At 41.3% G+C, this 22,234-nt stretch overlaps 1 protein-coding gene across 1 annotated transcript; it reads left to right on the top strand.

The window, feature by feature from the left end:
• The first annotated feature begins 55 nt into the window (after positions 1 to 55).
• Positions 56 to 20,939, top strand: fbxo43 (F-box protein 43). The gene is made up of 5 exons (XM_072272905.1): positions 56 to 127; positions 12,145 to 13,611; positions 15,813 to 15,915; positions 17,572 to 17,757; positions 20,141 to 20,939. Exons 2-5 carry the CDS (start codon positions 12,182 to 12,184, stop codon positions 20,387 to 20,389), a joined length of 1,968 nt encoding a protein of 655 aa, XP_072129006.1. The 5' UTR covers positions 56 to 127; positions 12,145 to 12,181; the 3' UTR covers positions 20,390 to 20,939.
• Positions 20,940 to 22,234: the final 1,295 nt, after the last annotated feature.

Raw genomic sequence — 22,234 nt, forward strand, 5'->3', positions numbered from 1 at the left:
TGGCGGGACGTCAATGGGTGGCTGGAGGTTTGCAGCCAAAGCCGCCTCGGTTTAGCGAGTGGTCGTTCCGGGGGAGCGTCGTCTGTCGAAGTTCGACGAGGTCATTTCACTTCGCTATTTATTGTGTGTGAGTATCTTTGGCTTTTAATGACTTGGTGAACCCGAGCACCGGGTCCTTTTTCTGCGGTCGGCGACTTCTACCTATGGAATTTGTTACCACAGACGGCAGTGGAGACCGAGTCACTGAGCGTATTTAAAGAGGTTCTTGATCAGAAGGACGTCAAACGTTGTGGGAAGAAGGCAGGACAATGGGTTTGAGAGGGATAATAAATCAGCTGTGACTGAATAGTTGAACAGACTCGATGGGCCGAATGGCCTGAGTCTGCTCCATTGTCTTAATTATTGTATTAAGTAGGATGAAAGAGCTGCCTATTGGTTTCTTTTTTCACGTATGTACGACTTGATTCGCAGTTTTGGTGAAACCCGACTGTCTTCTTGTTGAATCACGAACACGAGAAAATCCGCAGATGCTGGAAATCAAAGTACTAATACAAGGTTTCGGTCCGAAACGTCGACTGTTTAACCCTTTTCCATAGATGCTGCCTGGCTTGCTGAGTTCCTCCAGCATTTTGTGTGTTACATTGTGTTGTGGTTTGAATTTTTGTGTCTGTGGCAAAGGAAAAGTGATAATTCGGAGCACTAGTTCTGTTCTGCAATATAGGCACCCGTTAGTCTCATGAGACCATGGATTTGCACCTTGGAAGGTTTCCAGGGTGCAGGCCTGGGCAAGGTTGTATGGAAGACTAGCAGTTGCCCATGCTGCAAGTCTCCCCTCTCCACGCCACTGATGATGTCCTAAGGGCATTAGGACCCATACAGCTTGGTGTCGTCGCAGAGCAATGTGTCGTAAAGTGCCTTGCTCAAGGACACAACACACTGCCTCAGACAAGGCTCGAACTAGCGACCTTCAAATCCTTAACCACTTGGCCACGCGCCAACACTCTGAATGTACAATGCAACTCTGATATTTGCCTTCTCCAGATAGTCATGAAATACAGAAAGAACATAATCAATTCCCTCTGCACAAAAAAGAAAAACAAATAAAACTCTCAGACCCCAAAAGCTCCCTCACCATAGAAAAACAGTGTCAATAACAATTCCTGGCTCCCTCACTCTCAAAATAAGAACAGCAACAGTAGCATCAAAAATTTGCAAACCACCCCCCCCCCCCAAAATCACCCAGCTGTCAATTGGCCACAAGAAAGAAAACACCAAAAAACTGAAGGAGACCAATATAAAGTACAGTCCACATAAATCTCATAACATTGAACAGTCCTTCTGTGACTCGGAGCTTGCACCTGGTCCTAACCTGTGGCACTGAAGCAAAATCCTTGCCTAATCACCTGGTCTTGATCAGATTAACCATCTGGGAGGGGAGAGTGGAGAAATTGTGTCTCTTTTCCTTGGAGTAGAGGAGATTAGGATGGGAAATGTTTGAAGCATAAACGTGAGATAGGATAGACTAAAGGAAGACTCCTCTCTCCACCCCTCTAATCCCAGATGGATAAAACAAGAGGGCATGTCTTAATGTAAGGGGAATTCATTTTTGGAGGAGATAGGAGGGGGAGCTTCATGTAGGTGGTGATTAGTATTTGGAATGCCTGAGAGAATGGTTGAAGCTGGTTTGACCACAGCTCTTAAGTAGGTCGTGGATGATCTCTTCAAACACTTGGGCATAGAGTATAATGAACCAAGTGCTAGGTGATGGGTGTCCATAGGTTGACATGATAATTTGTGCCAAATGACATGTTTCTATGCTGTATTATTGAGTAGGGAAAATAGATCAAGGCATGTGAAAGAAGATGGGTTAAATTCCAATCCTCTGATGTAAGGAGCATCACCCATAGAAATATGATATTATTCTAATCATGAATGTTCCAGCTACTTTGGAAACTCCAAAAATCCAAGGTAGCCTTGTGTTGGGCATGATTTGTGGATGCTGGAGAGGTAAGAAGAGGGGCATTGCAGTATTGATTAGAGAACATGTCTGACCAGGTTCCTCTAATAAGACCATATTGGTAGAAGTTAGAAGTAAGGAAAGGGCAATCACTTGGAGCCTTGTAGTATAACCCCAATAACAGTCAGTGGGAGACAAACTGCAGGAAGGCAGAAGAACAATTGAGTTATAATCCAGTTTATTCTGTGCACAAGTACAGTGAGGTACAGGTACAATGAAAAACTTGTAGCAGCATCCCTAGTGCAAAGATTTTCTGACAACACACAAAACATTGTTACAAGACAGTGAAGGAGGAGGATTGGTTACTGCAAATTACAACACATAGCTGTGGGGAATTTTAACTTCTCCAGTATTGACTGGTGGTCTCCTATTGTGAGGGGCCTAGATGGTTCTAAATATGTACAGTATTTTGAAGCCAATGCCAAAGTGATCATTCCAGAGAAAGAACTGCCCTACACCTAATCTTGAAAAGTGAAACTGGGCAAGTGTCAGTGAAGAAGTGTTTTTGGGAATAATTATGTAAATTTCAAAGTAGTTCAGGTGAAAGGTGAGGATGATCTTCAAGTAGGGGTCCTAAACAAGTTTAGGAAGAGCCAGTTGATTAAGAACAGCAATTTGTGGGTAAAGCAACATCCAGCACCCTTTTCAAAAGGGAGATGGTGAGAGTTCAGGGCCAACATGTTCCCATGAGATTGAAAGATAAGGATGGCATGATTGGGAACCTTGGATAATGAGCAATGTTGAAGGGGTGGGGTGGAATAGAAGTATATGAAAGGTATGGATTAAAGTTCAGAGTTACCATATACTATTTTGAGATTTGTTTTCTTGCAATATTTAGCATTTACAGGAAAAAAGAATTGCAATAATATTTTATGAAAGTCTATACATAACAGATAAAGATTGACAAACAACCAATGTGCAAAAGACAAACTGATAATAAAATTAATACTATGAAGGTAAGTTGTAGAATGTTCTTGAAAGTGAGTCTGTAGGTTGTGGAATCAGTTCACAGTAGTGGTGAAGAAAGTTATCCACACTTGTTCAGGAGCCTGATGGTTGTAGGGTAACAACTTTTCCTGAATCTGGTGGTGTGGGACCTAAGGCTCCTTTTCTTCCTTCCTGAAAGCAGCAGTGAGAAAAGAGCATGGCCGTGATGCGTTCTGTGACAGGGCTCCATGCCAATGTGCTCAATGGTGGGAAGTGTTTTTCCTGTGATGGACAGTGCTGTGACCACCACTTCCAGTAGACTATTCCATCTCTTGGCATTGGTGTTCCCATACCAGGCATGATGCAGCCAGTCAGGATACTCTCTACAGTGCATCTATGTGTCAGTGTTTGGTAACGCAAGGCATAGGCGACTGAAAGAAGTGTACCTTTTGGAATATGGAGTGTAGAACATGGAACAGCGAGGGCCCTGCAGCCTCCAATATTGTGATGACCAATAAACTACATGATTGGTCTAATCTTTCCCTCCTACACAGTCCACTTCTCTTAAATCCATGAGCTTATCCAACAGTCTTCAAAATATCACTGCTGCCTCAGCCTCTGCCACCACCACTGGCCGTGTTCCAGGCTGCACCTGAGAACCTGTTTCCAATTTATGCTCCCCATTTCCTGCCTAATACCATTATAATTAACCCTTCCCCAATCAAATCTCACCAACTTTCTAATTTATCTGCTGCTATCCTTGACCATAGCTATCCAAAAGATCATGGAGTTATGATCATTATCCCCAAAATGCTGGCCCACAGAGGTCTGTCGCCTGACTAGGTTCATTGCCTCATGTTAGATGCAGTATGGCCTCTTCACTAGTCGGCCTGTCTACATACTGTGTCAGGAATCTTTCCTGTATGCATTAAATGAACTCTGTTCTATCTAAACCAGGGGTTCCTAACCTGGGGTCCACTGACTCCTCAGTTAATGGTAGGGGTCCACAGTATAAAAATGGTTAGGAACCCCTTAATCTAAACCTTCAGTACCAAGGAGATGCCAATCAATATTGGGGAAGTTGAAGTGACCTGTGACAATACTTAATTTTACACTTTTCCAAAACAAAATCTGCCTACTAATCTGCTCCTCAGTGTTTCTGTTGCTATTGTGGGTGGGGGTGGGTCTATCGATTACTCCTAATCAAGTTATTGCTCCCTTCCTGTTTCTGACTTCCACCCACACTGACTCAGTAGAAAATCCTTCCACAATATCCTCCCTTTCTGCATCTGTGATACTATCACTGAATAACAATGTCATCCCTCCCCATCCTTTACCTTCCCTGTCTCTTTTGAAACACCTAACTCCAGAATATCATGCAGCAAATCCTGCCCTTGTGACAGGCAAGTGTCTGTTATGGCTCTGTAGGAGAGTGTTTAATAAGGAAATTGGGAGGATTAAAAAGGCCCCATGAAGCAGTTTTGTGTGCCAGTGATTCAGATTTATTTCACACATGTACATGGAAACATAGATGAAGTACATCATTCGTGTTAACAACCAACACCCAAAAATGTGCTGGGCCAGCCCACAAATGTTGCCTCACACGCTGCTGCTAACATAGCATGCCTACAAGCAACAAAACAATCCCCTTCCCTCCCTCCCCACCCACACATGGACTGGCTTTTAGCCCTCCAGTCTCTGGCCATCTGGCTTCAACTTCCAGGTTTCTGATCAATCTTTGGGCTTCGATCTTTGGCTGTTGACAGGACCTGAACTTGGGGCTTATGGACTCACTGGTCCTCATGCCTCGGATCCCAGTACTCTCAGACCTGGGATGCCCCAGGAGCCACAGATGTCCTTTGATGCATGTCCACATTGCTGGCCTTTGAGTGTGGAGCATAGACCTAAACTGTGGATGTCTTTTCCCATGTCCACATCACTGATAAATCCAAGTACATTAGGAGAAAGGGGAACCAAGAAATGAACAAGTACCTCTTAATCCCCCAAAGGGGAATCAGTGATGGTGGGGTATGTATTTATGTGACCTTCTGATCTATATTTATTGAGGAAAACAACATGGTAGAGTAAGGGTGGCTGAGTAGAGATGTGATAGAATTATACTAAATTGATTAACATTGACAGGAGGAAATGTTTCCCCTATGACTATCAAAAACCAGCAAGCGTGGATGGAGGATGAACTTTTTTCCATAATGTTTGGAATCTGGAACGTTATGGCCTGATGGCTGGTGGAAATGTCTACCTGTTCATTTAATAATGATCACGTGAATTGCCAAGGCATAGAAACCTACAATTTAAGAACTGGTAAATGGGACTGGTGCAGATGGGTACTTGGTGATCAGAATTCTAAAAGCCAACTTGCCGTTTGCCTTCCTAATTGCTCACTATTCCTACACATTAGCTTTCAGTAACTTGTGTACTACAGTCAGCTCTCTTCATGCATCCACATTTCTTGTTCTTTCACCATTTACAAAAACAGACAAAGCAGTGGTACCTCATTTCTTAATTTTGTTCTCCATCTATAAGGCATAGGTGCAGTTTTAGGCCACTTGGCTCATTGATTCTGCCTTCTCCCCACAATTTTTGATGCCCTTACTATTCAAGAACCTTTTATCCTCTGCTTTAAATATACCCAATGACTTCAGCTCCACAGTTGAGCATGGCAATGAATTCCACAATTCACCAGCCAATGGCTAAAGAAATTTCTCCTCATCTCTGCTCTAAAGGGACATGCTTGTATTCTGAGTCTGTGCCCTCTGATCTTGGACTCTTCCCCTGTAGGAAACCTCTTTTCCACGTCCACTTTATCTAGGCCTTTGAATACTTGATCTGTTTTAATAAGATTCCTTCTTTCCTCCCCCCCCCCCCCACAAACTCCAGTGAGTACAGGCCCCCAAGCCTTCAAACAGTCCTCGTTCCCAGGGTCATTCATGTGACCTCCTCTGCACTTCCTCTAATGTCAACACATTCTTTGTTAGACAAGGGACCCAAAATTGCTCACTATACTCCAAATATGGTCTGACCAATGCCTTATAAAGTCTCTGCATTAAATCCTTTTATACTGTGTACTTGCTGCCCATTATGCCACTGGTGTTGAGGGCAGCAATGAAGGTCCTTCATCTCTGGCAATATTCAGGGCTTGCTTCATCATGTCAGTAGCTTTCTCTCGGTTTTCACTACTGGCAGTCATGCATGTCCCGGGTGGAGACTCAGGAATACCATTGCACTCAGATGGAAAAGGATTCTTCATTGCTGTTTGCATACCAATTTTATTTTACCAATCAGAGTTGTTAGCCTTGAGCTGAACCCTTAAACCTGGAGGACCCGTGGGCCACTCTTAGTCTGGCCTCTACTCTTTGACCTGTTTGGCATGAGTGACCCTACCAAGAGCCAAAGCACAAAGCCCTAACTCCAGCCAAGTCTCTAAACCCAATGACAGGGTTAAGGTCCTCTTGAAATGAATGCTAGCATTGTATTTGCCTTCCTTATACAGACTCAACCTGCAAGTTAACCTTTAGGGAATCCTGCACTAGGACTCCCAAGTCCCTTTGGACTTCTGATTTCTGAATTTGTTCCCTCTTTAAAAACACCTTTTTTTTTCTGACAAAGTGCATGACATGTATGACTATACATGTCCCTACACTGTAATCCAACTGCCACTTTGTTCATTCTCCTAATCTGTCCAAGCCTTTCCTCAACATTCCCTGGGTGCCCACCTATCTTTGTATTGTTTCCAAATTCACCCCCCCCCACCCAGCCATCAATTCCATCATCCAGATCATTACATATAATGTGAAAAGAAGTGGTTCCAATACCAAAACCACTAGTTACCAGCAGCCAGCTAAGAAAGGTCCCCTTTGTTCCCACGCTGCCTCCTGCCAGTCAGTCAAATATCAATGCTAGTATCTTTCCTGTCATATCCTGGGCTGTTGGCTTATCTTATTTAGCAGTCTCATGTTATTGCCCACCCCCTCTGCTCGTCCTCTTTATTTCCTTGTCACTACCCGGATTCTCGACTACTTTGTCATCGGAAATGTTATATATGATCCCTGCTGCCAAATCATCCACACATTGAATAGTTGGCTCCAGGTACTGAACGCTGCGGTACTCCGTCAGTAGAAGTACCCGTTTGTCTTTCTGCCGGCATTTGTAGTTCTTATTTTTTTAAAAAGGAGCGTTGTTTCAGAGTACAGTACCTACTTGAGGTAAAGGGCGGAGTTTGGAAGCGATTACTTGGGTTTTTGTATGCTACAAACGGACAGTTTTTAATCGTTTTGTACGGAGTAATTGTTCACGTGACGAAATGGGCATTTTTTTTAATGAACTACTAATCTCTATATGGTTTAAAGAGCAGGGTGTTTGTTGACAGTTGCTTTTTTGTTTGGCGGTCATTTAAACCTCGTTTAGCGGGCAAATGCAAACAGCTGGCTTGCGTTGGAGTGGCGCAAAATTCAAATCCAAACGAGGGAACCTGCGGAAAAAAGCTTCGCGTGGAGGCAGCATCTGGTTCCCAAGACGATGGGCGGGGAGTGGAGCGGCCGAGCGCGTTCTCGGCTCGTTACCATCACAAATTGCTCATTTCCAGCACCAGTTGCCCCTCTAGCCTTGCTCGAGGCTCCCGGTGTTACAAATCAACGCAGTGTTCGTCACCGGTTACAATTAACCGTGTCACTCCACACCAGAGCTCACGGTGTGCTAGCTGCGCAAAGCGGTGATCGGAGCGATTCGTTCTGAAAGGTGACTTTCCTTTGGAATTTGTCATTTTAAAAAAATCAGTTACACTTGGGTTCAATTTGTGCCAGCGTGTTTTCGGTTTATTTTCCCTACTGTAGTGCCCACTTCAATGTCTTCATCCTATCTTAAAAGGGTATTGTACTCCAATCGGGAAAACGGTGGTAATATTCTATACTGGCGAACTTTCGCAAAAGTAATCGTTTAAATTTTCTAGAAATCAACCTACTGCTGCATTCCAGGATGCTGGAATACGTGTTACGGGACGCACTGAAGCTCTGTTTAGCCACTTCAAGGGCTCGTTAAGAGTCGAACCCTACACTGTGCTCCTTCCGCTACTGCAGAGGCCGAGGTGGGGTGAGGAACCCCTCAATTATTGTAGAAATGTACCCACCCCAGGGGGCCACATGAGTAGCAACAGTCCTATTCGTTTCAAGGAATGTAATATAACACAACTTGGAGCAGTGACTGTGAATGTAAGAATGGAAAGGAAATGGACAGTATTATTGTAAATATTTTTAATTATGAATTTTTTAAAGCCCATTAGTATCCCCTTTACCCCCGCTCAGTTTCAATGTTTCCGTGTTGGGATAAATTCAAAGTTTGCCGCATTTGACTTACTCCTGCGCAATTTTACATGTTATTATTTAATTATTTATGGTTCTATATTGCTATATTTATACTCTATTCTTGATTGGGGCAACTGTAACGAAAATCAAGTTCCCTCGGGATCAATAAAGTATGACTATGAATTAAGTTTAATGTTAGCAGATTATTCCTCTGACCTCCAGTTGTCAATATAGACTAGGGAAAGCTGTTCTCCCCATCTGCCCTGCATAGCTGATCGTGAACTATCTTTACAGTACTATCAGGAGTTAGTAACTAAAAGTCTCTTAGGCAATTTGTGCAAATAGTATAGCATGTTTTGGAGATGGGCCTATGATTATTCTGCATGTTTCAGAGAGAAGGCTGAATGGTTCAAGAGTAACTTTCCAAAGAGGAAAGAAATTGAAGAGTAGGTGCATGTTGTAAGATCAGTGGATGTAGGATGGACAAAAGCTGGATTGCTGTTTGCTTGTGTTTTGAAAATTAATGCCATATCTCAAATATAACATCAGCATGCGGTTGAAATTGGGCAATGAGTGTTAACTTGATGTAAGTGGTGGACTCTTCCCCTTGATTAACACGAGTGATGTAATTTACACAAACTAGCATCAGTTCACTGGGAACTTTTTATTGCATTATGCTCATTCAATTCTTGCTTTCCAATCGAGGAGTCATCATACTTTTAATCATCAATGAAAACTTGTACTATATCTCAGTAGCTTGAAACTAGATCTTGATATTAGTAAATGTATAGCATCTACTGTTGATTCAAGGTGGATTTTATTTTCCCTCACTAGGCTTTATTTCCTATCTGGTACCCTAATGAGCACAAATTTAGAAGATTTTGTCTTTTGTGGTAACCAGAAGAAAGGAGAGGGCAGTTTTAACTTGTAGCTTGGTATATTTGATTAGTTCCAAAAGTAGTCTTGCACATGATTGCATCAGGGCAAGCAAGAATTGACCACTTGGTATGTTTGTGACCATCTCAATTACCTTTGTACTTTAGCACTTCATGCCTGTATATGGACACGTTTGCAATGTTCCCATTCCAGATGGCTAAAGACACCTTTTTTAAGAAGTAAATCTTAATGGTTCAAACTATTTAATCTTCATCCTCTTGTCACTGTCAATAATGTAGTTCATGTTCTCTGGAGCCCCTCACCCCATGCAGAAGGATTGAGCCTACAAGTGTTGTTGTGTGAACCAATAATCTTAAATCAAAGGGCAGTTGAAGCATGTTGCACACAGCAAGTTTTGTAAAGCAATGTCTGAAAGCAGAAACGGTTACAGTGCATATAAAAGTATTCACCCCACTTGGAAGTTTTCGTGTTCTGTTTTACAATATTGAATCACAGTGGATTTAATATGGCTTTTTGACACTGATCAACAGAAAAGACTCTTGTGTCAAAGTGAAAACTAATTTCTACAAATTGATCTAAATTTATTACAATTGTTAAACAATAATTCCATGATTTCTCACTCCCTTCAAGTCAGTATTTATTAGATGCACCTTTGGCAGTAATGACTGCCTTGAGTCTGTGGATTGGTCTTGATCAGCTTGGCACATCTGGACACTGCAATTTTTGCCCATTCTTCTTTACAAAATTGTTCAAGCTCTCTCAGATTGTGTGGGGATTGTATGTGAACAGCCCTCTTCAAGTCCAGCCACAAATTCTCAATTGCATTGAGGTCTGGACTCCAACTTGGCCACTCTAGGACATGAGTTTAGTTGTTTTTAAGCCACTTGTATGTAGATTTGGTTTTATACTTGGGGTCATTGTCTTGCTGGAAAACAAATCTTCTCCCAAGTTGCAATTCTCTTGTAGACTGCATCAGGTTTTTGTCCAGGATTTTCCTGTATTTTGCTGCATTCAGTTTACCCTCTACCCTCACAAGCCTTCCAGAGTCTGCTGCAGTGAAGCATCCCCATAGCATAATGCAACCACCACCATGCTTCATGGTAGGAGTAGTATGTTTTTGATGTGCAGTGTTTGGCTTACCCCAAACATAGCATTTAGTCTAATGACGAAAAGCTCAATTTTGTTTTCATTAGACCATAGAACCTTATTCCAGATGATTTCATGTGTGTATTTTTCAACAGTGGCTTTCTCTTTGCCACTCTTCCATAAGGCTGTGACTGGTCAAGTACCCTGGCAGCAATCTCTCCCCATCTCAGCCACTGAAGCTTGTAACTCCCCCAGAGTTGTCACACTGGTAAAGCCTCCCCACTGTTGAGTACATCTAAACAAAATGTTGTCACAGGAAAGCAGCATCCATCATCAAGCACCCCTACTGTCCAGGATGTGCTCTCTCAGGAGTATGAGAGCCTCAGGACCCACACTGCCAGGTTGAGGATTCTTGGTGGTCTCCCTCACTGGTCCCCTTCATGCACGGTCATTCAGTTTGAGGGCGGCTTGATCGAGACAGATTTACAGCTGTGCCATATTCTTTTAATTTCTTGATGATTGACTTGGCTGTATTCCAAGGGATATTCAGTGACTTGGAAATTTTCTTGTACCCCTCCTGATTTAGGCTTTTCAATAACCTATTCACAGCATTGCTTGGAGTGTTCTTTTGTCTTCATGGTGTAGTTTTTGCCAGGATCCTGACTCGTCTGCACCGTCTAGATACAGATGAGCTTTAACTACAATCAATTGAAACACCTTGACTGCATACAGATCTCAATTTTACTAATTATGTGACTTCTAAAACCAGTTGGCTGCACCAGTGATGATCTGTCATATTAAAAGGGGTAAATACCTATGCAAAATACTTTTGTACTTGTAGAGATCACTTTGTAGAGATCTGTTTTCACTTCGACATGAAAGTCTTTTTCTGATGATCAGTGTCAAAAAAAGCCAAATTAAATAGCCTGTGATTCAATGTTATAAAACAATAAAACATGAAAACTTCCAAGGGGGTGAATACTTTTTATAGGCACGGTATGTAATTGCTTGGGAAAGGAACTAAATGGCAATAATTCTTTGAGTTCCTTTCAATGTGTGGTTCAAGGGGGTAGGTTCAAAGGGGATATGAGGACAAACTTTTTTACTCAGTGGTGGACACCTGGAATATGCTGCCTGATATGGTGGTAGAGGGTAATCTATCAGTGGCTTTTGGGACATTTAGATAGGCCCATGAATATGAGAAAGATGGAGGAATGTGGACATTGTGTAGGTAGGAGGAATTGGTTTTTGGGGATTTCTTGATTTACTTTTTAGCTGTTTCAGCACAACATTGTTGGCTGAAGGGCCTGTTCCTGTGCTGTACTCTTCCATGAAACAGCAAAAATATTTGGAATTTTTAAAATTTCTTTATTTTAAAGAACAATTGGTAGAATAAAACCATACAATTTAATAAGGAAATTTATTAAGAGCAACAAAATTGATATCTATCCAATGTGACCACAGTTATTAACAAAAATTTACATTTTGGATAAAGATAGAAAGATTAGCTTTATTTTTCACACGTACGTCAAAGCATACAGTGAAATGCATTGTTTGAGTCAAATCAGTGAGGATTGTGCTGCGGCTGCCCGCAAGTAACACTGTGCTTCTGATGCCAACTTAGAATGCCCACAACTTAATAATCTGAACATTGGTCATTTCTTTGGAACGTATGAGGAAACCGGAGGAAGGCCACGCGGTCATGGAATACGTAGAAACGCCTTACAGACGATGACAGGAATCAAACCCTGATTGGTGATCACTTGCGCCGCAAAGCAATTGCGATAATCTCTACACTGCTGTGCTGTCAGATCATTGCCGTTCTAATAATGCAAATTCACAAAACTGTAACTTATGGCATGAAGCAAACTTTTTTAAAATATGTTTGTTTGTTTCTAGGGGCTGCTGGTGACATCATATAATCTGTTGTGTCAAGATGTTGAAGTTACTGAACTACTCGTATGACCTGCTGACCATCTCTGACCTCCAGGGAGCTAATCCTGAAAAGTTTAAATCCTCTGACGAAGAACCATTCAGGGAGAGTGGCTATAATGAAGGAGAAAGTGAAGTACACTCATTTAGATATTTCAATGGAGCCATACAAGAGCTTGGTTCCCATACTGTTGCTATATCTCCAGTAGTGGGAAAGGAAAGACAGTCCTTTAGTGCAAGGGCCTTCTCTACTGAAAGAAGTTTCGATGGGAAAAGAACCAACACTCTTTCACCAATTTCATTGGAAACTCCTAGGAGAACTGGCAAGACAATCACGTTGCGGCGGAGACTTCTTGACTCCCACCTCTCCTCAAGTGAGAAAGTGCGGTTGCACAAAACTGTTCAATCCTCTGCAGCTGGTACAGAAGAATGGCCTTGCACCAGAATATGTGATAAATTATCCTTTTCAGATAGCTCATTAAATTCTCCTGGAGACTTGAATTTTGAAGTTTTATCAACCAGTGCCCTAAGTGATGAAAGTGGTGCTTCATGTAGAACTAAAAGGTATTTGTTTGCACAACAGCGAACCTCCACAATAGATGATTTAAAGTGTAAAAATCGGTTAACATATGAAAATGCATCTTCTGATCCATGCACTTCATTCAGTAAACTTGACCTCAGCAGTTTCTCTTGCTCTGAAGATTGTGGTGAATGCACCCTGTCTGAACCCTTTGTAACACCATCTAGACAGGGAAAATTCAACACATCTGGAGCTGACCAGTTTGTTACTCCAGTAAATTTCAATTTAAACCTGTCTGCAGGAGGAATGTTACAAAGAACCCAGTCACAGGACAAATTGGATACCTCAACAGAAGACAGTGGGTATAATTCGGTTGGTTTGGAAAAATCATCTGATTCCTTCTCAAATGAGAATTCCTTTCCAGAATTGGTGAAAAATCAAAAAAAACCCAAGATGCAAGAATCTAAGAGGTCTGTTAGACAATTGGAAAGAACTAAGCGTCTGTCCACTCTCAGTGAGCGCAGCTCCCAATCTGAGACTGAAGATGAACGTAAAGGAATTCTTCCAAGGGGGTCAAATTACAAATTCAAATCTCCCGGTAAAGATGATGAGTTGGTCTTTGAAGAAAATAATTGGGAGGACTTTCTAAAACTTGGGAATTTGTCTCATACCCCTGCGTTGCAGTTAATACAGGAATTATGCATGAGGAAAAAAAGGTCGGAAAATATCACCAGTAAGGATGAGAATGGGTTTGAGGAAAAGGCACTAAGTGAATCTGTGCCTTCACTAAGTGGACTAATTGGCCGAAAAATGGGTTTAGAAAAAGTGGATATTCTGAAAGAACTATTGAACAGGAACTTGACACACGTTCTCACTATAATTTTGTATTGCTTCACTATAGAAGATATCTGCAGGTAAGACTGGAGGAATGCAAATAGGTTTTTCCAAGTCTTTAGTCTGTTTCCCCTTTGCTTCTCTGCACCTGCACCCCTTCGAAAGAAGTCCTTCAAAGCATTTAAATACTTTGACTAGGATGTAAACTTACTATCATAAAACCATAAGACATAGGAGCAGAATTGGGCCATTTGGCCCATTGAGTCTGTTCCACCATTTAATCATGGCTGATTTTTCTTTTCCTCAACCCCATTTTCCAGCCTTCTCCTCGTAAATTACAAATATTCAGATTCTTGAAGTGACGAAAGGAACGTATATGATCTTTCATACCTTAACTTTTAATCTCACTATCTATACTAGGTACCTATTTATAAGAACTTTTTGTGCTTGGGGCTGCTTCCTATCTTCCCAATTCCCCATCTACTACCCTCTCTGGCTTCCAACTTCCAACATTTAATTAACTGCATTTTTCATTAAACTGCTACAACATTTTGGAGACATGGAATAGAACTTTTTTTTTAAAGGAAGATATAACTACTGACTAGAAAAGATTTTACAAGTTGCATACATCAGCGTGCACCTTAAGCCTTTGACAGCTTAAATGGAGGTGATTATCATAGCCTATTCTAAATATTGTTTTTCCTAAGTAGACAGAACTGATAAGAAAACTCACTCAGTGGCCACTTTAATAGGTACAGGAGTGGAAACCAGTGTGATCTTCTGCTGCTGTAGCCCATCCACTTAAAGGTTTGACATGTGCGTTCAGCAGTGCTCTTCTGCACACCACTGTTGTAATGCATTATTGAGTTGCTGTTTTCTTCATGTCATCTTGAACCAGTCTGACCATACCCCGACCTCTCTCATTAATAAGGCATTTTCACACATGGAACTGCTGTTCACTGGATTTTTCTTTTGTTTTTCACACCATTCTCTGTAAACTCTCAGGAAATCAGCCGTTTCTGAAATACTGAAACCACCCCATCTAGCACCAACAATCATTCTACAGTCAAAGTCACTTACAAAATTTTTCCCCCCTTATGATGTTTGGTTTGAATGGTAACGGGACTTCTTGACCATGTCTGCATGGTTTAATGCATCAAGTTGTTGCTGCATGATTGGCTGATTAGATTTTTGCAGTAACAAGCTGGTGTGAAACTGCACCTAGTAAAGTGGTAACTGAGTATGTAGGTCGTCTCTGGGTTAATACACTCGCATTATTTTAAATTGCAAAGCTGAACTTGGATACATTCATCTCTGGCAGGGAAAGAGAAAACCAGCTCTGCCATTTCCAAAGGGTCTCGGCCCGGAACATCGAATGTAATCTTTTCCACAGATGTTGCCTGGCCTGCTGAGTTCCTCCAGCATTTTGTGTGTTGCTTCCTCTCCCTCCTGTTTTAGTCATTGTTCAGTCTTGTGTGCTTTATACCTTTTCATACCAATACTGTGAAAGTATGGTTACTATTTTGTGTACTTTCTGAGTTGCATATAAAATCATTTTGTTGAGTGTCTATAAAGTTGGAACCAGGGACAGTCTTTTAACAACAATAATGCACACTTTTTAAAAATGCTTAAAAACAAATGAATGTTAGACACTTGTTTAAATCGGATCCAGCAAGCTGGCTGTTGTTCATCTTGTTCTGGACTAAAACAATGTGTCCTGATGAAGGGTCTCTGCCTGAAATGTTGACTGTTTTTTCATCTCCATAGAGGTGGCTTGACCTGGTGTGTGTCTGGCAGAATCTATTGTATTTGTTTTGATATCTTTTTGTTAATCTTGAGCACTCTTGCAATACTCCATTCTTCAGTGCTTCAGGCCTCACTGATCTCTCACACACCAGGTTGATGTAATAAACTAAATGTAGGCTAAATATTTTATTTCATCAAGCCCTCAAACAAAAGTGAGGACTGTAATTGCTGTCCATGTTCAGATGAACAAGTGTACTTCATATTTCATCGATGGTCAGAGCGACTCCTGCCAACTCAATAAGTCATAAAAAACCTGCTCTGCCCATCAGCAGTTATTGTTGACTGACGTGGTTCAATAAGCATTACATCAGGTCCAAAATCATCAATACTTTGCAGGACTTGTGTACAGAAACTTGTTTTGTCACTAACTGTAGACCCTTAACTTTAAATATCATCTGGCAGTGCTGCAGGTTACCCACTAAATGCACAAGTTTTTGTCTTTATTTTGCAAATTAAATTCTTGCCTTCAAATAAGAGTATGGAAAGTGAGCAAAGTCTGGAAGAAAATCATCAAGCAAGACCAAACACTGTGTCTCAAAAGAAAGCAGTATCTGAATGAAGTTCAAAATCACAGAATGGTATGTTTCTTTATATAATCTTTTGATAAATCATCTATTTTAGTTTAGAAAATCAATGAGCTATTTGCTGTAAGTTTGTCACTTTTGTCCTTGATGTGAAGCAGTGAGTGGTGAACTTGTATTCTTCCCAGTAGGAAGAGTATTTCCATAGAAATATCAGGAATCCAAAATGAAAACTGAAATATGCTCAGCTAGTCAGGCAACATGTAGAAAGAGAGCAACACACATCAAAGTTGCTAGTGAACGCAGCAGGCCAGGCAGCATCTGTAGGAAGAGGTGCAGTCGATGTTTCAGGCCGAGACCCTTTGTCAGGATGTAGAAAGAGATTTTGGCTGGAAGCAGTCTTTGGCATGAAACGTTAACAGAGTCTCTTTCCACAGTTGTTGGCTGCATGTTCCTGTCACATTCTTGATATATGGTTCATTCAGGGTGGAAGGGAAGTGTAACAGCAACAATTATGACAAATGAAATTAGGCTGCCACTATTCAAGAATCCGATTAACCATCTGCAGAAATCTGATATATCAAGTTGTAAAATTGGCTATTTTTTTCCACAGGAAGTTGAAGTGCATCTGAACATATAATTTCAATCAATTGGATTAAATAGAGATAGATAGTTGAAATTCACAGGTCTCTGAACAGTGCTGTGGGGCAATCCTTGGAACTGATTCGATGCAAGGGGCATATAAGCTGTGTTCAAAATATAATGCAACAATCTGATAAGCAAGCTTTGAGCCAATAATGTTTCAAGGTGATGTGAATTTTTGAATGTGTTTTGCACAAGAGGTTTTTCTAATGGACTTTTGATCATGGGTATCATGGGCAAAGGGAACAGCAGAGGTTTATTGCAATGACCAGCTAAATGCTTGTTCCGGACATAGCTAGTCTTGGACTGAATAGCTGAAGATTTTGAATTTGTAAATGGATACCAAGTGCTTCAGTCACTTAGATAGATAGGTAGACATTCTTTATTGATCCCGAGGGAAATTGGGTCTGATTACAGTTGCACCAACCAAGAATAGAGTGTATGTATATGTGTCTGTGTATATATATATATATATATATCAATATAAAACCATTAAATAATAATATGTAAATTATGCCAGATGAAAATAAGTCCAGGATCAGCCTATTGGCTCAAGGTGTCTGACCCTCCAAGGGAGGAGTTGTAAGGTTTGGCCACGACTTCCTATGACACTCAGAGTTGCATCTCAGTGGAATGAGTCTCTGGCTGAATGTATTCCTGTGCCCAACCAGTACATTATGTAGTGGATGGGAGACATTGTCCAAGATGGCATGCAACTTGGACAGCATCCTCTTTTGAACACCACTGTCAGAGAGTCCAGTTCCATCCCCACATCACTGGCCTTATGAATGAGTTTGTTGATTCTGTTGGTGTCTGTTACCCTCAGCCTGCTGCCCCAGTACATTTGGCAAGCTTGTCTGTATTCAATGTGGGAAAATATTAAGAAATGAGTTCTTTCCATTACTGCATCAGTTTGTTTAATTTGTGATGATTCTACAGGAGAAAGTTATCTAAGTGTTTTGAAATGTTTGATTTTTAGATTTGTTAACTGATAAGTTGCTTGTTCAAATTTTTAATATCTCCAATTGGGGTATATAAGATCTGAAAATAATATCTTATTTTTTTCAACAGCATAACCAATTTTGGGCCACAGATGTTGAAAGCAGATGTAATCTCCTAGATCGTCCTGCTTTGAAATCTGTTCAGGCACAGGCAAGGGTTGTCTTCACACCAACTCGCTCTACTCGACAGGAGCTAACCACTACTGGATACAGTAGTGCTTCCAAGTCAATTAGTAAACGAGAAGAATTCTTACAGGTAAGTGTAAGAATATCTATTGGAGTTTCCCATAGACAACATTGAAATTTGCTGAGTTAGCTGGTTTGATAGAAACTGTGTATTTTCATTTAGATTTGTCTCTTTGAGAGACAATTTTGGTAGTGTTCGTATAGCTGGTATGGAATTACCAAAACATGCCATCAGTTCGCACATCAGTATTTCCTGCTGGCCTACAAATATAAGTACACAAACAAAAAGTCTGCAGATGCTGGCAGTCCAAGCAAAACACCCACACACACCACCCACACACAATGCTGGAGGAACTCGCCAGGCTAGACAGCATCTATGGATAACAGTATAGTCGATGTTTTGGGCCGAAACCCTTCGGCAGGATTGGAGGAAAAAATGCTGAAGGAGTAGATTTGAAAGGTGGGCGCGAGGGGAGAGAGAAACACCAGACAATAGGTGAAACTTAAAGAGGGAAGGATGAAACAGAGCTTGGAAATTCATTGGTGAAAGAGACAGAAGGCCATGGAAAAAGTGGGGAGAGTGTACTAGAGGGAGGCAATGGGTGGGCAAGGAGATAATATGAGAGGGGGACAAGGGGAGGGGAAATGGTGATTTTGGGGTGGGGGGGCGGAGGCATTACTGGAAATTTGATAAATCTATGTTCATGCCACCAGTTTGGAGGCTATCCAAACAGAATACAAGGTGTTGTTCCTCCACCCTAAGTGTGGCCTTATCCCGGCATGGAGGAGACCATGGATGGGAAGTGGAAATAAAATGGGTGGCCACTGGGAAATCCTGCTTGTTCTGGTGGATGGAGCGTAGATGCTTGGTGAAGCAGTCTCCCAATCTTCTGGCAGACAGTGTGTAGATTGGGAGACCGCTTCATCGAGCATCTACACTCTATCTGCCAGAACAAGCAGGATCTCCCCGTGGCCACCCATTTTAATTCCACTTCCCATTCCCATTCCAATATGACCATCCATGGCCGCCTCCACTGCCAGGATAAGGCCACACTTGGGTTGGGGGAGCAACACCTTATATTCCGTCTGGGTAGCCTCCAACCTGATGGCATGAACATTGACTTCTCAAACTTCCCGTAATGCCTCCACCCACCCCACCCCCACCATCACCATTTCCCATCCCCTTGTCCCTCCCTCCATGTTGTCTCTTTGCCCACCCCACCCATTGCCTCCCTCTGGTGCTCCCCACCCCCTTCTTCCATGGCCTTCTGTCTCTTTCACTAATCATCTTCCTAGTTCTTTGCTTCATCCCTCCCCCTCCAAGTTTCACCTATCACCTGGCATTTCTCTCTCCCCACCCCCCCAACCTTTCAAATCTACTCCTCGACTTTTTTTTCTCTAGTCTTGCCAAAGGGCTTCGGCTCAACATGGACTGTACTTTTTTCCATTGATGCTGCCTGGCCTGCTGAGTTCCTCCAGTAAGTGCTATAGTTATAGAGTGCAGTGCAGAGAGACAAAAGGTGTAAGGTAAGTTATGAAGTCGAGTGAATCTTGTCATGCTAGGGAACTGTTCAGTAGTTTTATAACAACAGTACAAAAACTATCATTGACCCTTGGGTTGTGTGCTTTCAGGATTTTTTTTTGATGTTCTGCCCCATATCTTCTCCCGCATGACTATGTCCACAGTGGTTTGGGTCTGTTACAGTGTTAGTTGCTTTACCGAAGCAGTGAGAAATGTGGACAGAGTTCATGGAGTGCAGACTGGCTTCAGTGATGTGCTGAACTGTGTCCACAACACTCTGCATCTGCTCTTCGTCATGGAGGGAGCAGTTGCCATACTAGGCTGTAGTATACCACAATAGGATGTTTTCTATGGTGCATGAATTAAAGAGTAAAAGGCTGTGTGCCGAAAAGTAGTGTTTACTGTGTAAATTGAATATAAACTGAGTCTAATCCTTTCCAAATAAGGTTCTTGATCAATTCCTAGAACTTGGTGTTCAGTTAAATTTGCAATCACTTGTTTGTTCCTAATTGCAATGCAAATACTGAAGGAACTCAGCAGGTCAGGCAGCATTGGTGAAGAGGAATAAACAGTTAATATTTTGGGCTGAGAACCTTCAAGACTTGGCCTAAAACTTTGACTATTTATTCCCCTCAATAGATGCTGCCTAACCTGCTGAGTTCCTCCAGTATTTTAGGTGTTAATCTGCATTTCCAGCATCTACAGAATCTTTTGTGTTTACATTCCTAATTGCTTAATTTGTTGGCCTTTAGCTAGAAATTAGTTTTGTCCTTGGCTCTGGCTTTGACTATTTTGCAATGCTTATTCATGGATAGAATTATGTTTTTTTTTCTCCCCTCTTTTTCTCCCCCCCCCCCCAACAAAATGTATTTTATTTGGTGACATTAAAGGGTGAAAATTTGGAACCTAAACTATGAATTGTTGCTACCAGGTTGCCAAGACATTGTTTAATGATGAGGCTTTAAAACCATGCCCACGGTGCCAGTCACCTGCCAGGTACAATCCAATGAAGAAAAGAGGCCTCTGCAGTCGAGAAGATTGCGCCTTTGACTTCTGTACACAATGCTTCTGTGTTTTCCATGGATCCAGGGAATGCAGCAGTAAGTCTGTCAAACACTTTGGCAGCAAAGGTGGAACACCAGGAAGTGCTCAAAGCAAGAGGAACTTGCGAAGATTATAAACTTTAAAGAAAATGTAAACTTGTATATGTAAATAGAACCATGCAGACTCCCTAATCCCTTCTAACACTGTATACTTGGTTTCCTTAGTTGTGTGCATATGTATAAACATTTTGAAGACTTTTTAAACTACTTTCAATTTGTACAAATCATTTTTCAGTTAGTGGGGGAGAACGTGTATCGAAGATTAGTTTTCGGATTTTATTTGCTCTAATTTGCACATCTGATTTCAGCAAACAATTTTTGGGGGGGGGGCAGGGGGTTGGATCTTCAGAATAATCAGTAATGCTGTCATGTCAGCAAGCCTGCTTCAAAATCATTGCAGTTTTTCATGTTTCTCAAGGGCACAGTTAAAACAAACTGCATAGCAGTAATCAGAAATGGATGAATTAGAAACTCGATGTACAAAATTTGCAAACCATACCTATACTCTTATTCTAAGCCCCCTTAATGTTTTCAAAGGCATTGGCTCCATGAATTTCTCCACTGTACTTTAAGTTCATCTTTCCTTAATTTCTGAAACATTGTGCAAAATCAAGGTAGCAGGAATGTGTCAAGGTTATTTAAGACATTTTGTATATAGTTTTATACATGTTAAGCCAGTGGACATTTTTAAGTGAATTTTAATGTTACACGCTTAATAAAAATTTTTCATGAAATGGAGTGAATGCATTTTCTTAATTGTTAATTGTTTGGCTTTAAAAGAAATTTCTGCCAACTTTCAAATGTATGCACAGGCATTTTGCATCATCACATATGCGACTTTAATTCTTTGGCAAAACTAAATTTTCTTAAATATGACTCATAAATTTGAAGTTGAAGTGTGGCCTAACCAACAACATGTTCAACTGTAACATGATGCCCCAGCTCATTCTCAATACTTCTGCTTGTGAAGGTAAGCAATCTAAATCCTATCATCTATCTCCATAGTATTCTTAAGCCGGCTAATCTGTATCCTTGGGCAGCCATCCTCACTACATGCTACTCCTCCAAGTTTGCTGACACTTCCATTCTCAAAAGTCGTATCTGTCTGCAGCTTGGGGCCTCGGCCTCAATACCTCCTTTGTGCAATTGGATCCTTGATTTCTGCATTTGCTGACCCCAGTCAGTAACACATTTAGCCATATAGCCAGCAGCTATATTGTATTAGGAGTTTAGGGAGATTTGGTATTTCTCCAAAGACTCTACCAAATTTCTACAGTTGTACTATGGAGAACATTCTTACTGTTGCATCACTCTCTAGTATGGAGGAGCCATACACAGGATCAGAAAAAGCTGCAGAGGATTGTAAACTCAGCCAGCTGCAATCATGGGCATAGAGGTGATCTTCAAAAGACAATGCCTCAAAAAGGTGGCATCTATCATTAAGGCCCCCACCACCCAGAATATGCCCTCTTCTCATTAATACCATCAAGGAGGAGGTACAGGAGCCTGAAGGCACACTCAACATTTTAGGAAAAGCTTTTCTTCTGCCATCAGATTTCATAAATACTACCTCAATATTTTTGCTCTTATTGCTCTACTTGTATACTGTAGTATAGTTATTGTAATGTTTTGTCTATTGTGCTGTACTGCTGCTTCAAAAGAAATTGCATGATATGTGTCAGTGATAATAAACCTCACTCCAATTCTGATTAAGCTTTTTTCCCCCTAAAGAAAACTGTCTTCTTTGACCTTAGTTAAGATATCACTATAACATGGTAAAAGCCCTTTGAAACTCCAGTATGTCCAATGAAGTACCCTATTAACATTTTATTATTTTTCCTGTGATTTCATCCAGGTTTCTTTTTTGAAATCTTTGATTACTGTCTTAAATTTCTGGACTGAGATTGCATGGTGTATTTTGG

The sequence above is a fragment of the Mobula birostris genome, chromosome 1, assembly GCF_030028105.1.
Source record: "Mobula birostris isolate sMobBir1 chromosome 1, sMobBir1.hap1, whole genome shotgun sequence".
Lineage (NCBI taxonomy): Eukaryota > Metazoa > Chordata > Chondrichthyes > Myliobatiformes > Myliobatidae > Mobula > Mobula birostris.